This window comes from Pelophylax lessonae (assembly GCF_965119305.1).
Source record: "Pelophylax lessonae genome assembly, chromosome: 7".
Taxonomy (NCBI): Eukaryota; Metazoa; Chordata; class Amphibia; order Anura; family Ranidae; genus Pelophylax; species Pelophylax lessonae.
Genome location: NC_138774.1, coordinates 112,226,685 through 112,242,907, shown reverse-complemented (window position 1 = coordinate 112,242,907; position 16,223 = coordinate 112,226,685). Strand labels below are relative to the sequence as shown.

General features: G+C 46.7%; 1 protein-coding gene across 1 annotated transcript in view; it reads right to left on the bottom strand.

The window, feature by feature from the left end:
• PLS3 (plastin 3) overlaps positions 1-16,223 on the bottom strand; it is a 254,813-nt gene that overhangs the window by 83,243 nt on the left and 155,347 nt on the right. Inside the window, exons 8-9 of the mRNA XM_082264386.1 lie at positions 3,551-3,716; positions 1,074-1,216 (exon numbers count right to left, since the gene is read on the bottom strand). Coding sequence (XP_082120512.1) covers positions 1,074-1,216; positions 3,551-3,716 — 309 coding nt within the window. The remainder of the gene's footprint in view (positions 1-1,073; positions 1,217-3,550; positions 3,717-16,223) is intronic.

Sequence of the window (16,223 nt, the reverse complement as noted above, 5' to 3'; positions counted from 1 at the left end):
TCAAGCACAGTGCTGGATTAAGATCGAGCAAAGGTAACTATTTAGGGAGGCTGATAAGAGCTTATAACCAAAGGTTTTTTACCCTATTGCAAATAATGCATTAAGGTTAAAAACCTGCCTTTACAACAACTGCGGGTCTAACCACATTCCAGAGACTGAAGCAAAAGCCAGAGGAGCAGCAGCTGCCAGTGGACTGAGGAATAAAGTATTCTTCTGCATTGTACCCATCTAAACTAAAGCAGCATTAATCATGAAAATATGGGGGAGTTAGGACAGTAAGTGATGGAAAATCTCCCCAAAATTTAGCAACATTAGCCAAGGTCAGAAATTCTAACAATGTTTTTACTGCTCTCTGTGCCCCCCCCCCCCATTTCCTTGCACAGTAAAGTACAACAGAATGAAAAGGGGAAAAAAAAAAATCTTACAAAAATTTAAAATTTTCCCTACACTAAAAAATAAAACCATGGCAACAAAAAATTCTGCTGTAGTTGGGATTTAAACAGTTGTTCTCTTGGACCTAAAGTCCATAAAATCCATCTAGAGTAAGGGATTCTACCGTACAAATGCTCTTTCAGTCTGCAGCATTGACATAAGACATTGATCCCATTTCCAAAAACAGGAAATGATATCTCACCTAGTGTGGAAATAAATATCCAATGGTGTGACAAGAAGCTCCCAGTCCAAACTGGGAAGAGAGACCCTCTCCTGCAATAATGGTATACTTCTATTTTTAGCAGTTTTAGAAATTGCAGGGCAAGATTTTTACAAATTTTTATTTCAGAGTTGCAATTTTAACTTACCATATATAAAAAGTCATGCTTTTAAGTCATATGCTCGTTTTGTAAAAACAAATGTATATTATAATCCCTAAAACAAGGATATAAAAAATACATGAAGCTTGGAAACAGCACACATTATCACTCAAATAAAATTGATGCCTTGTTTGTCCACACAATGCATTGAATGTAAAGTCTGCCCTTCCCAAAAGAGGCAAAAAGACACTACATGCATTATTAATAAGACCTAATCCCTCTTGTGCTGGTGTGCAATATTCGGCTTTGTACCACGAGTACCTTAATGTCTGAGCTAAAGTTATTGATCTTCTCTGCGCCAGCATTCTCCAGATGGAAGTTGGCCCATCTCAGCAGCAGCTCTTCAGGGGACAATTTCATCAGATCCTCCAAGGTCTCTCCATCACGAAGCAAGGCAGCCAAGGCTGAAATACACAAAAACAGAATCAGCTGCATTGTAAACCGGTTTATTAAGAAAATATTTTTTTCTTTTAAATACATAGACAATTTCTTTCATACCCTCCCTACTAGACAAAATTGGATGTCCTGACATTATATCTAATGCTTAGTTATTTACTTTAAAAAGGGAATAATCCAACTACATCAAGTTATAGATACCATTTAAATCCATGAAATACTGATATCATAAATAAATACTTAAAAAAAAAAAAAAGCCATAGATGGAATCAAAATTCGGTCATTTCAGCAGGGACCAGCTAAATTTGAAACAATGTCAGCTGTCCCTGTTCAACAGGAAGCTAAACATTAGAAATTTAGGAATGTTGGAAAATTTTTCTTGATGAGCATATTTTGACAGCAGGGAGTCCCGCTGTCTGAATATAATATCCCATTTTGCGAGGATGGAGGAATCTATTTATTTTTTCATTTAGCCCACTGGCTCTGCCCACAGGCTGATCCAACAAGTCCTCTATGGCCAGTTTAAAGCAGTTGTAAACTTTTTTTTTTTTAACTAAACTGAAAACAAGTTATACTTACCTGCTCTGTGCAAATGTTTTGAATGGAGGGCCCCAGAGCCTCCTCTTCAGAGTTTCCCACAAGCGCTCTTGGCTCCTACACTTCTCCGTGTGCAATCATAAGAAGCAGCTTCCTATAATGGCACATGTGCTGGCTAGCTCCCAAACCAGGCTGTGTGTGTCTATAGACACAGACAGACAGACAGACAGACACACAGACAGACAGACACACAGACAGACAGACAGACAGACACACAGACAGACAGACACACAGACAGACAGACAGACAGACAGACAGACAGACAGACAGACAGACACACAGACAGACACACAGACACACACAGACAGACAGACACACACAGACAGACAGACACACACAGACAGACAGACACACACAGACAGACAGACACACACAGACAGACACACACACACAGACAGACACACACACACAGACAGACACACACACACAGACAGACACACACACACAGACAGACACACACACACAGACAGACACACACACACAGACAGACACACACACACAGACAGACACACACACACAGACAGACACACACACACAGACAGACACACACACACAGACAGACACACACACACACAGACACACACACACACAGACACACACACACACAGACAGACACACACACACACAGACAGACACACACACACACAGACAGACACACACACAGACAGACACACACACAGACAGACACACACACAGACAGACACACACACAGACAGACACACACACAGACAGACAGACAGACAGACAGACAGACACACAGACAGACACACACAGACAGACAGACACACACAGACAGACAGACACACACAGACAGACAGACACACACAGACAGACAGACACACACAGAGACAGACACACAGACAGACAGACAGACAGACAGACAGACAGACACACAGACAGACACACACAGACAGACAGACACACACAGACAGACAGACACACACAGACAGACAGACACACACAGACAGACAGACACACACAGACAGACAGACACACACAGACAGACACACACACACAGACAGACACACACACACAGACAGACACACACACACAGACAGACACACACACACAGACAGACACACACACACAGACAGACACACACACACAGACAGACACACACACACAGACAGACACACACACACAGACAGACACACACACACAGACAGACACACACACACAGACAGACACACACACACACAGACACACACACACACAGACACACACACACACAGACAGACACACACACACACAGACAGACACACACACACACAGACAGACACACACACAGACAGACACACACACAGACAGACACACACACAGACAGACACACACACAGACAGACACACACACAGACAGACACACACACAGACAGACACACACACAGACAGACACACACACAGACAGACACACACACAGACAGACACACACACAGACAGACACACACACAGACAGACACACACACCCGCATCCACTCCCTTCTTGTTTAAAGATATTGACAGCAGCAGGAGCCAATGGCTCCCACTGCTATCAACCTGCCCTGTAAGACCAGGGAGAAAAAGTAGCGGACAGCACATAGCATGCACATGGCTGGACCAATAAGTATTTTAGGAATAGCTACCAAAAGATTTTGTATAGCAAAGAATGCATTAAAAAGGTAAGAATCCTTTAGACTGAACAATTTTAAGTGTCTCACTCTTTCCCAAGAACATAGTCATTTCTAGACTGAACCATTATCAGTAATTTACCTTCATTTCTGCTGAGCTCAATGTCCGCAAACAAACCAATTTTAATAATCTGCCACAGGAGCCCCAGGGCCAGGTGAGGCTTTCCAGCCTTCAAGTCTTCTGCTCCAATGTTAACCACATGACATCCAATGGCAGAAGCAGAGTTCAATGCCAAGTTCAAATTTTCCTGCAGAGATAACAGGTTATGTGTAGTGTGAAATGTTGTCTATATTTAAACACTGCATGGAATTGAGAAATGCACATACAGTATCACATGGTTGAACCATTTTCAGTGCAATTTAATTTGGAAGCAAAATAAAGACACCAAAATGAAAAGCAGCAATGTCATGAACACATAGCCCATCCATGCAGACATGGTAGTATAGTTGCTACATGTCCTAGCGGAAAAACCTTTTACAGCTTGAGACAACTGATGCAAACACAAAAGCAACCTAACTCTAAATTTACCTTAACACCTAACCCAAACCTCCCCTTAATCTTAGCCTCCCACTATGTACTGTATACCCCTTTATGTATACTCCGAACATTGTTTCGGATAGCTTTGGATAGTCTAAGGATTAGGCATTCTGTTGGAATTTTATGAATATCCATTTCCCCACAGGGGAGCTTTACCCCTCAATTTGCCTTGGTGACTATCGTCCGCAGGCCAGAAGGTGAGGAGAATACAAGATTTTTACAGTTGTAAACAAAACAGAAGGTAGGGGAACCTTCCAAAAGGGATCTGTGCTCCAACGATAACTGTACAACAGGGGATTTTCCCTTCATTTGGAGATAACTGGATTTTTCTCTTACCATTAAATCCTTTTATAAGATGTTCATTGACAGAGTGTCAGAAGAATACATAGCCCAACTCAACAGAGGGGTGGGTGCTGTGTCCGTCAATGTACATAAGAGAAAATTTTTAGTTAAGATAAAAATCCAGTTCTCTTTCGTTCATTGACGGACACCGCTCCATATCTTCTTTGACCCTTGGGATGTCCCAAAGCAGTGTCAACATGAGGGGGGGGGGGGGAACAGCAATAAATATATTTCCCAAAAAGGCTAAACCTAGCCAACCAGGTAAACCAGGAGCTCAACCAGGAACAACTGGAGCTCACCTACCAGGAAAAAATACACCCGCAAGAGGCCAGAGCCTCTACAACAGCAGCTTGCAAAACTTTGCGGCCGAACGCAGCATCCACAGATGCTAATTCATCTACCTTGTAAAACTTTGTGAATGTGTGTACAGATGACCATGGCCGCCTTGCAAATATGGACCACTGTCGCTTAATGACAGAAGGCCCAGGAGGTACTAACCGCCCTAGTAGAATGCGCCTCAACAGGGAAAAGAGGAACCTGACCCTTGATAGAATAGGCCTGCACCACCGTCTGTCTGATCCATCTGGAAATGGTTTCAGCAGATGCAGCCTGCCCCCTACGAGAACCATCCTTAAAGAATCCGATTTGCAAATCGACTCAGTGGCCGCCAAGTACACCTTGATGGCCCGAACCACATCCAGGGAAAGCAAGGCAATTTTTTTTTTTTATTTCAGATTAGGACATAAGAAAAGGCAACAAAATGTCTTCATTTAAGTGGAAAACGGAGACGACCTTAGGAAGGAACGACTGACAGGGATGTAGTACCACTTTGTCCCTGTGAACCACAAGGTGGGGTGACTGACAGGACAATGCAGCCAGCTATGACACTCTGCGTGCAGAAGTAATAGCTACCAAGAAAGCTACCTTATGTGACAGAGTAAGCAGAGGAAGTTTAAGAATATTTTCAAAAGGCAGTTTTTGAAGAACCAACAGTACCAGATTAAGATCCCACAGAGGCACTGGGAACCTTACTGGAGGAGCAAGATGGTGAACCCCATGCACAAAGGTGTGAATCAGGGAATTTGTGGCCAACGAGCGATGAAAAAAAAAATTGCCAAAGCTGAAATCTGACCCTTGATGTTGCCCCGGGCCAAACGCTGATCTACACCTCTTTGTGGAAACTCCAGCAGATGTGACACCAAAAAGGAACCCCCCCTCCGAGATTCACACCAAGTAATGTATGCCTTCCAAACACGATGATCAATCTTCATGAAGTAGATATCCTAGCTTTTAACAGACTAGGAATTACCAAATCTGACAACCCTCTGTCCCAAGTACCTGGCTTTCAATAGCTAAGCGTTAAAACCAGCAGCCGTAAAGCAGGATGGAAGATCGGTCCTTGAGACAAAAAGATCTTTTCTGAGAGGGAGTTGCCAAGGGGCATCGGCTATCAGTCTTACCCGGCCTGCATACCAAGACCGTCAAGGCCAGTCTGGGGCCACCAGAATGACTGGAATCCTGTCTGCCTTGATTTTGCGCAGAAGTCTCGGCAGAACCTGTAGAGGAGGAAAGGTATATATTAGGCGATACTGGCCCCAAGGGGCCACCAGAGCGTCTGCCAGAGGATCCAGACACCTTGCTACAAACCTCAGAACCTTCTGGTTGAGGCAAGAGGCTAACAGGTCCACATCGGGGGTGCCCCACTGGAGACACAGTTGATGAAACACCTCTGGGTGAAGGGACCATTCGCCCAGACTCAGGTCCTGCCGACTGAGGTAGTCCACCTGCCAATTTTCCATTCCTGGAATGTGCACAGCAGAAAGGGCTGGAACAAAGCATTCTTCCCACCTTGGAATGTCGGCCACTTCCTTGGCCGCTAGGGCAATTTTGGTCATATTCGCACTTAATGAATGACATATGCCACAGCCGTGGCGTTGTGCGATTGAATCCTTACCGGACACCCCTGCAGACGATCCTTCCACTGGGACAGGCAAAGCCTGATCGCCCGAATTTCCAGGATATTGATCTGTGAAACGTGACTCCTCCCGAGATCAAACTCCCTGGGTCCATTCCGGTGCCCAAGACACCTCCCTACCTGGACAGGCTGGCGTTCATGGAAGCCACAGTCCAGCACAGGGGAAGAAAGACTTTCCCTGCTGAAGCGCCGGGGAAGGGAGCCACCACAGCAGGGATCCTCTCGTACTCCAGCACAACAGTACCAGTTTGTCCAGGGACCGAGGATTTTTGTCCCATTTGGCCAAAATCTCCTTTTGCAGAGGTCTGGTATGAAACTGAGCAAATGGAACTGCCTCGAAGGTGGAGACTATCAAACCCAGCACTTGCATACAAGTCCTGAGAAATGACTGGCGGTTGGATAACAGGAGTCGAATCGCATGCTGCAATTTCAGCAGTTTTGTTTCTGGAAGAAACACCCGAGCCTGAAACCAATCAGGCACAGGTAGTCCAATTTGTTGGATGGAGTCAGAGCCGATTTTTAAAAATTCCGCGTCCAACCGAACTCTTTGCACAGTGATATCCAAATCGTCCTGTGTAACAGACGGAGACTCTGCTCGCATAAGGAGATCATCCAGGTACCCAGTAACGCAATCCCCTTCTGCCTGAGCAAGGCTACCACCAGGGCCAACACTTTTGTGAACACCGGAGGAGCTGAGGCGAGGCCAAAGGGTAACGCCACAAATTGATAGTGCTCCTCGCCTACGGCAGAGCAAAGAAAACGCTGGTGGGCGACATATTAAGATATGAAGGTAAGTGTCATTGACATCGATAGAGGCCAGAAAATCTTTTTAACCACTTACCGCAAAGTGACGTATGGGTAAGGCGGCTGACTTTGCGGGGTTATACGGGGATGATGCCTCTAGCTAGCTAGAGGCATCACCCCGGTACCATTGTTTAAAGTCGGCGGTCGGCTTTCCAGCGGTAATGACCGATGTGGCTCGGGAGCCGCTCGATCGTTATCCCAGCGAGCGGGAGGGGACGCCCACCCCTTCCGCCGCCTTCCACGGCTTTGCCCGGGTCTCCCGTCCCACTGGGAGGCCCAAGCACCCAGTCGGCACGTCTGCCAGCTGGATGGAGTCCCGATCCAAGCCGGATGTGGCTTTGATCGGGTCTCCGATGACGTAACCCAGAGGCGGCGTACATGACGTTACGTCCAGGTTACTCTGCTGCTAAAGGCGGCAGATTCAAAAAACAAGTATTCAAAAAATGCCGTTTTCGGCGTTTTGAATACATGGAAGTGGAGTGGAGGGGTCTAGGGTCTTTTAGACCCTCGATCCCTCCATAAAAAGAGTACCTGTCACTGCATATTGCTGTCACAAGGGATGTTAACATTGCTTCTGACAGCAATAAAAGTGATCAGATTTTTATTTTTTTTAAACCTGTGATAAAAATTTTAAAAAAATTAAATAAATAGGAAAAAAAAATATTTTTAGCAGCCCCCGTAGCCGTTAGCTCACGAACAAAAGAAAACGTATATGGAAGACGAGCCGCGAATGAAATCACTTTTCAAACCACACATGTGAGGTATCGCCGCAATCAGAGCATGAGCAATAATTAAAAAGAAAAAGAGCTACACTCCAACTCTAAACTGGTAACCGTTAAAAAAATTTTAAAGCGTCACCTATTGAGATTTCTATTGACAGTAGTTTGTCGCCATTCCACGGGTGTGCGCAATTTTAAACCGTAACATGTTGGGTAACTATTTACCCAGCGTGACATCTTTCACAATATACAAAAAACATTGGCTAACTTTTCGGTTTAGTTTTGTTAATTGCAGTGAAATGCGATTGTTCGTAATTTTTCCCAAAAAATGGCGTTTTAAAGACCGCTGCGTAAATACTGCGTGACAAAAAATATTGCAATGACCGCCATTTTATTCTCCAGAGTCTTTGCTATATATATATATATATATATATATATATATATATATATATATATATATATATATATATATATATATATATATATATATATATATATATATATATATATATATATATATATATATATATATATATATATATAATGTTTGGGGGTTTCATGTAGTTTTCTAGGAAAAAATACTGATTTTTTACTTTTAAACAAAAAGTGTCAGAAATAGGCCTGGGGCTTAAGTGGTTAATGAAAGGATGCCACTATTGTACGAATGGACTATTCTGAATTTCTGAACCCACACAAAGCAGTTTAGGGCCTTGAGGTCCAAGATTGGACGGGACTTGCCCTCCTTCCTGGGGACAGTAAATAGGTCTGAATAAAACCCCTGAAACTGTCCGACTCTGGAACAATGACTCCTTGTGGGAGCAAATCCTGAACTGCCCCAAGAAGGCCCTGTAGCTGACCTGGGGACAGGTGCAGGTTTAAAGTAAAGAAGCTTGCCCGGGGCATGGAACCAAACTCGATCTTGTACCTTGATCTGATCAACTCGTGGACCCATTTCTGTTGAATGAAGGAGGTCCATGGGCTGGAAAGAAATGAAGATGTCACCCCCACACCATGTATGGATGAGGGCACCCTTTCAGGCAGAGGAGGGCTTGTCTGCAGGGCCAGCAGAGGCCACTTTTGATTTACCAACCCAGGGTCTCTAAAAACCTCCCGAGAATGTACAGGAGGTTTTAGAACCCTTGTCCTGCAACCCAGCAGGACGAAAGGGCCACTTGTGGGTTGAAAAAAACAGGACCACGTTTGCGAGGAGGCTCTATGCTTTTATTACCTGCGGAAGCAGGGGGCTATTACCTCCCATGAGACCTTTAATTATCTCTTCCATATAAAAGCAGAACAAGCGGTCCCCCACAAAGGGAAGATCCAACCAGCATTTCAGCCAAATTATGCGGCGAAGAGTCAACGTTGTCACAGACACCCTCCAGGCCACAGGAGCCCCATCCAGAGAGGCCTCACCGCTATACTGTAACCCCTATATCAACTGATCTGCCAGCTCAATGGAATTGCTGACCCAGTTTCAAATTCTGGCGTAAAAGCTTTGCCCATTCAGTCAAGGTCTGGGAGACCAATGTTATGGCAAACACCAGCCTCAAAATTAAACCTGCCACAATAAAAAAAGGTAGCGGACCTGAGATTCCGCCTTCTTGTCTACATGGTCTTTAAAATCTGGAGCGTCCTCCACCAGTAGCAGTGTGGCTTTATTTTACCTGGAAACCTGAGAAATCACCACCGGTGGAACTGTCAGTTTCTTTAAGAAGGACTCCTCAAAAGGATACCTCCTATCGAAATGCTTAGGTATCCCAACCATGTGTTTTGGGGAACCCCACTGACTAGCAACAATCTCGTCGAAATATGCAGGAAAGCGGAACATCTTAGTCACCTTGGATGGTCTGCGAGTACCAGATTGCAAAGGCGCAGCCGATGCAGCATTAGCTGTGGCCTCCCATTTTTAAAGTTTCCCGCACTGATGCAATCAGTGCCTCCACCAGCACCTTTTCTTGAGCAGATGTAGTGGAAGAGGAATCATCCTCACTGTCAGAGCACTCCAAGTGCGTGGATGCAGACTCAGTGGGGTGACTCGCATCCGCGGCGGCTAAATCAGCCTCAATCTGAAGAAGCAGAGGATGTAGCTGAAGGCAGGGGGTGGTTTTTGCTACATCTTTTTTGAAGAGCATTATCCACTTTGGACACCAGGGACTTCAGGACCACCATCATGGCCGCCAGGGCAGACAGACCCAGAGGGTCCCGTAGCTTCTGAGTGGGTCAGGTTGTGACACGTGCTCTAGGGACTCCACAGTAACCTGGGGATGGCCAGCAAAAGCTGTACAAGAAAAGCTGTAAACGCTGTAAAATCCCCCACCACTGCACCACCGGTCCCAGAGCACCAAGCAGCGCTGCTATAGCAGAAGAGGGAGTATGTACAGCACAAGGCACTCACCCCCACCAACTTAGGACAGAGAGCAACAAGCTGTCTGCTGATCATAAAGGAGAAGGAAACTGAAGTACTACCACTAGAAGCCCATTGCCAAGCACCGCTCCATTTGGCTACAAGAAAATGGCCGCCACATTGATTTAAATGGGAAACCACCAAAACATGGTGCCGGAATACACAAACCTGGCCGCCGAGTTCCCATGCAGTCAGCCACGGGAAAATGGCAGCACCACATGACTTCCAGGAAACCTTCAGGTACTTAAGACCAGCAAGGGGGGCCTAACCAGGGACCTGCCCCAGCACATTGGGTCAGAGGTATGCTTCGACTCACACCGCGACCAAATTGTGTGCATCCTCGGAGGTGTTTCACTCGCAGGCCAGGCCAGCCCCCCCGGCACGGAGCTGCGGTATGCATGCACACGCTGGCCAGACTGGGGAGGATCTAGGATATTCAGTGCATCACCCAGTCTGGCAGTTGATTGTAGTTCTCACTGGAACAGAATAAACTGTAGAAAGAAAACAAAAGGAAAAAAAAATGGATTTTTGTAAAATCTTACCGTAAAATCCTTTTCTCTTAGCTCATTGACAGACGTAGTCCTCGGTGATACACCACCTTCGGGTTATGTTGCCTCCACAGGAGCAGGACTAGACAGGAAATTAAAAAGCTCTGGCCACACCCTAGGGGCAGTCCCAGAGGGTATATCCTCTCTCTCACTGCCTCAGCAAATCAGTTATGTGAAAAAGCATTCTTTAGAGATTTTAACCCAACCCAACTCAAAAAAACAGAGGGGCGGGGACTACGTCTGTCAATGAGCTAAGAGAAAAGGATTTTACGGTAAGATTTTACAAAAATCCATTTTTCTCTAGCGCTCATTGACAGACGTAGTCCTCGATGATACACCACCTTCGGGACGTCCCAGAGCAGTATCACAACTGAGGGGTGGGAAAATGAAATCAAATCCCAATCTAGAAGGCCCAACCGGTGCCAACTAGAAGTTTACAATGCTCATCCTTAATGATGAGACTCAACAAAAGAGAGAAAAAAATTTTTCTTTTTTTTTTCAAACAGAAAAAAACCCTCGAGGTAGACCACCGGTCTCCTCAAATTGCGGCCTGCAAAACCTTGCGGCCAAATGAGGCATCCGCCGATGCCGTCACATCAATTTTATAGAATTTTGTAAAGGTATGTACCGACGACCAAGTGGCCGCCTTACATACCTGGACCACTGACGCCTGATGGCGAAAGGCCCAGGAAGTACTGAGCGCTCGAGTGGAGTGCGCCCTAACAGGGAACGGAGGACTCTGACCCTTAATAGAATAAGCCTGTACCACCGTTTGTCTAATCCATTTGGCAATGGTCGCGGCAGATGCAGGCAAACCCTTTCTGGGGCCATCCGTGATCACAAAAAGTGAATCCGTCTTACGGAATGATTCCGTAGCTTTCAGGTATACCCTGATTGCCCGAACCACATCTAAGGAATGCAACGCATGTTCCCGATGATGCTTGGGCTGAGGACACAAGGAAGGTAGTACAATATCTTCATTCAGATGAAAATCTGAAACCACCTTAGGAAGAAAAGATGGCTTAGGATGAAGTACTACCTTATCCCTATGAATCACTAGGTATGGGGACTGGCATGATAATGCAGCCAGTTCTGACACCCTGCGAGCAGAAGTAATAGCCACCAAGAAGACCACCTTCTGGGATAAAGTAAGCAAGGGAATCTCCCTGATGTTTTCAAAGGGAGGTTTCTGTAGAACCGACAAAACCAAATTAAGATCCCAGGGCGGTAAGGGCGCGCGGACTGGAGGAGCCAGGTGCCGCACCCCCTGGATGAAATTCCGCACCAAGGATTTGGTAGCTAAAGGTTTCTGAAAGAAGATTGCTAATGCTGAAACTTGACCCTTGATGGTGCTCAAGGCTAGCTTCTGCTCAACCCCTTGTTGCAAAAAGGCCAATATTCGAGACACCGAATAGGTACGTGGAGGAAATCCTAAAGATTCGCACCACGCAATATAAGTCTTCCATGTGTGATAATAGACTTTGCTGGAAGTCGCTTTCCTTGCTTTAATAAGGGTAGGAATGACTGAAGTAGACAAACCTCTGTCCTTCAGTACTTGGGTCTCAATGGCCAGGCCATTAAAACCAGCGACTGTAAAGCATGAAGGTAAATTGGTCCTTGAGACCACAGACACTCCCTGAGACGAAGTTCCCACGGAACGTCTGCGACTAACATGTCCAAGTCGGCCAGGCCGGCTTGAGGAGGCCAGCCTAGAATTTCTAGGACCACTGGCGCTGATTGGATCTGAACCAGGCGTCCCTAGAGCTATCTGGCCCCGACCATCCGAGAAAGTCTGGTCGTTTTCTGTTTCCACACATTTATCAGATACCTGATCGTTATCAGGAAAGGTGATCTTTTCTGGTTGAACCTCAGGGACCGAAGTCACCCGACTAGAGGCTACTTGGCCTATCTGGTCAATCAGATCCGATTCCTGTGAGGTATCGGGACTAATCTTAGGAAAAGGTAAAGGAAAAGATCTATTCAGGGAACGGTAACTACCGCTTCCTGTGGTACTTAAATGTTGGAAGGGAAGAATCGCACCGGTAGTAGTGGTTGATGCTCGATCCAATGTCCTGAATACCGGTGAAAACGTCCCCCCACCCTGAAACCGGGTGGGGGCGCACCTTCAGGCTGTGTACTCCTTTACTTCGGGTTTGGCTGGGTTGGTCCTCTGCTTGTCCGACCAGCCCTTCTTGAACCCTCCTGGAGGAGTCTTGCCTTTCCCGGGAGTACCAGCCGGGCGCCCTTTATGGGCGGTAAAGAAAGGTCCTCGCTTGTTGCGAGGTCCCTTAGCTTTTGCAGCCTGTGGCAAAAAAGTGCTCTTGCCCCCAGTGGCATCCTTAATGATTTCATCTAGGTTGGCCCCAAATAGACGATTCCCCTGAAAAGGGAGATTGGTCAAGGTCTTTTTGGAACCTAGGTCAGCTGACCAGCATTTTAACCACAGCACACGTCTGAGGATCACTGCTAACTTAGATGCATGCCCTAACAAGGGAGTAGTGTCCAAGGCTGCGTCACAGATAAACCGTAGCCCTTGTATGATCTGTTCCATCAAATCAGATGTCTCCTGGGGAATATCTTTTCCCCTAAGATCTTGGCGTACCATTTTCGCCCATTCCGTAAGTGTCTGGGAAACTAGACCAATAACAATTACTGGTCTAAATGCTAACCCTATCAGAGAAAAGATAGTGCGGGACTCTGCTTCTATCTTTCGATCCACCGGATCCTTAAAGGACGAAGTGTCCTCCACTGGAATAACCGTGGCTTTATTCAGCCTGGAAATAGGCGGATCCACGACTGGTGGTACCGTCCATTTCTTAATGATGGATTCCTCAAACGGATAGCGTCTAGCAATACGCTTGGAAATAGTAAAGGTACGTTTAGAATGCTCCCATTCTCCTTTAATCTGATTACCAAAACATTTAGGTACAGGAAAAGCCTTCGCCGTCTTGATGGGCTTATTAGTCCCAAAAGGCCTCTCTGTTTCAGTTGCCTCTGCCGGTAAAGCCTCAAGTTTTAAGGTTTCTTGCACTGCCACAACTAGTGCGTCCACCAATGCTTCTTCCTGAATTATAGCAAGAGAAGAAGCGTCCTCCTCACTGTCTGAGGGGGCTTTACCTGGGATAACAGCCCTTGCAGAGGAACCTGCAACTGCCGTGACCATCTCTGAATCTGAGTCAGAGGTGTCAGATAGTATAGGGGTAGGCGGGGGTCGCTTCCTTGACCCCCGTCCCTGACAGGCCGCCTCCACCCGAGCCACCATAGACTCCAAAATTGCTGTAAATGACTCTATACTCTGTGCACCGGCGGGTCCCGAGGCCCCCTCGAGGGAAACAGGTGGGGGAATATGTGTGGCAGGGTCCATAATAACTCCAGTTACTTCCTGGATAATATAATTCAAAAGTAAGGAAAAAAACTTTTTTTTTTCTTTTTTTTTTTTTTCTGACCCCCAGCGCCACAAAAAGCCCCTTAGTGTTACCTGCTAGGGATCCCTATCGATCTCGAGAGAGAGAGATAGACCCCCAGGCTCACCACTTGATGCTCAGAGTTAAACTGCAACAGCTTACAGCGCTGTCTTGACAAACAGGAAGTCTTTTGGCTGGCTGCCCAGGAAGAAAGGAGGCGGCTCCGCCCCTCTGCACGCCTTCCGGCGCCTCCCCCAAGCTCCACGAGGTGTAGGATCACCTCAAACATGGCCGCCCCCATGCTGGAGACACGTGGCTACGCCAAAATGGCGGCTCGTGCGATCCAGCAAAAAAAATGGCGGCGGCCTATACTGAATAGCGGTGTGCTGCAGGGCACACAACACTCTCTCTGCATGGGGATATGGCGTGGTTGGCGGTACCGGCCCTGGCGGACCGCATGGCCGTTCGGGAGGCCTGCTAATAGCTGGAGATCTGATTAGGAAGGCAGTCTACATGTCCGTGGCTTCTGACTGGTAGGTAGCTTATACTTAACCCATAAGATTCCCAGAATGCCACAGATTACATCTTTTAAACATGTATACAATAGATTGTTAGCTCCCAAACCAAGCCTCCTGGCTTTTGCACACATAAAATCACACTCAAAGTAGGAGGATTTGTGACATGTTATAGGATAGAAAGGACTCTTTCTTACCATACAGAGAGGGGCCCGCGTTCACCACAAAACCCGTCAGGGAAAAAAGGGGGAACATACTACTCACCATACCGGAACCAGGCGGGCACCAACTCCTGACAGTACCCCTCTCCACCGGGGCGGGAGGGCTGTCGACCGATACGGACGCCGTGACTCATGGTCTTTGGCGTTTCAGCGAGACGTTTAACTCGCGGGTTCAGTCCTTTTAATGGGACTTTGTCGCGGCCGACCCAGCGCGGAGCTATGGCCTGCACGCGCTCGTAGGCTGAACTGGGGTGACCACCGGATCTCAACATCCAGCCCGTCGCCCAGTTCAGCTTTCTTGCTTGAAGATCTCACAGGAACACTGGAGAAAAAAAGCTGTCTAAAAAATCCTTTAAGAAAAAAATTCTTGCCAGGACCTAAGATCCCAGCAAGGTATCTAGGTCCTTACTCCTAACTAGACAGAAAATAACTGATTTGCTGAGGCAGTGAGAGAGAGGATATACCCTCTGGGACTGCCCCTAGGGTGTGGCCAGAGCTTTTTAATTTCCTGTCTAGTCCTGCTCCTGTGGAGGCAACATAACCCGAAGGTGGTGTATCACCGAGGACTACGTCTGTCAATGAGCGCTAGAGAAAGTTCAGTTTAAAAAAGGAAAAATGCTAGGACCAAAGATCCCAGCAGGGAGCTAGGTCCTTACTCCTGACTAGGCAGAAAAAAAAAAAACTGAAGTCCTATAGCAGGAACTGGGGGTATACCCCCTGGGACTGCCCTATAGGTGTAGTCAATTATTTTCTGCCTAGTGTCCTAATCCTAAGAAGATATGAAGCTATGTCCGTCAATGAACGAAAGAGAAAAAACTGAATTTTTGTAAAATCTTACCTGTAAAATTCCTTTCTCTGAGTCCTCCGACAGTTGTCGTCGCCTCTAAGTCATCACTGTTAGGCTACAGCAGGAGTAGCTAGGCATAAAGACTTAGTCCGTCATGGCACTGCCGAGAACCTTGCGGCCAAAGGAAGCATCAGCTGATGCCAGAACGTCTACTTTGTAGAATTTGGAAAAAGTGTGCACCGACCACCAAGTCGCAGCCTTGCACACCTGGGCCACCGAGGCCCGATGCCAATAGGCCCAGGACGCACTCACAGATCTGGTAGAGTGCGCCTTAACAGGGAAGGGCGGAACCCGTTACTTCAAGGCGTAAGCCTGTTCAATGGTCTGTCTGATCCATTTGGCAATGGTTACTGCAGACGCAGCCATGCCCTTCCGAGGCCCCTCAGGAAGGACAAAGAGGGAATCCGTCTTCCGAAAGGACTCCGTAGACGACAGGTA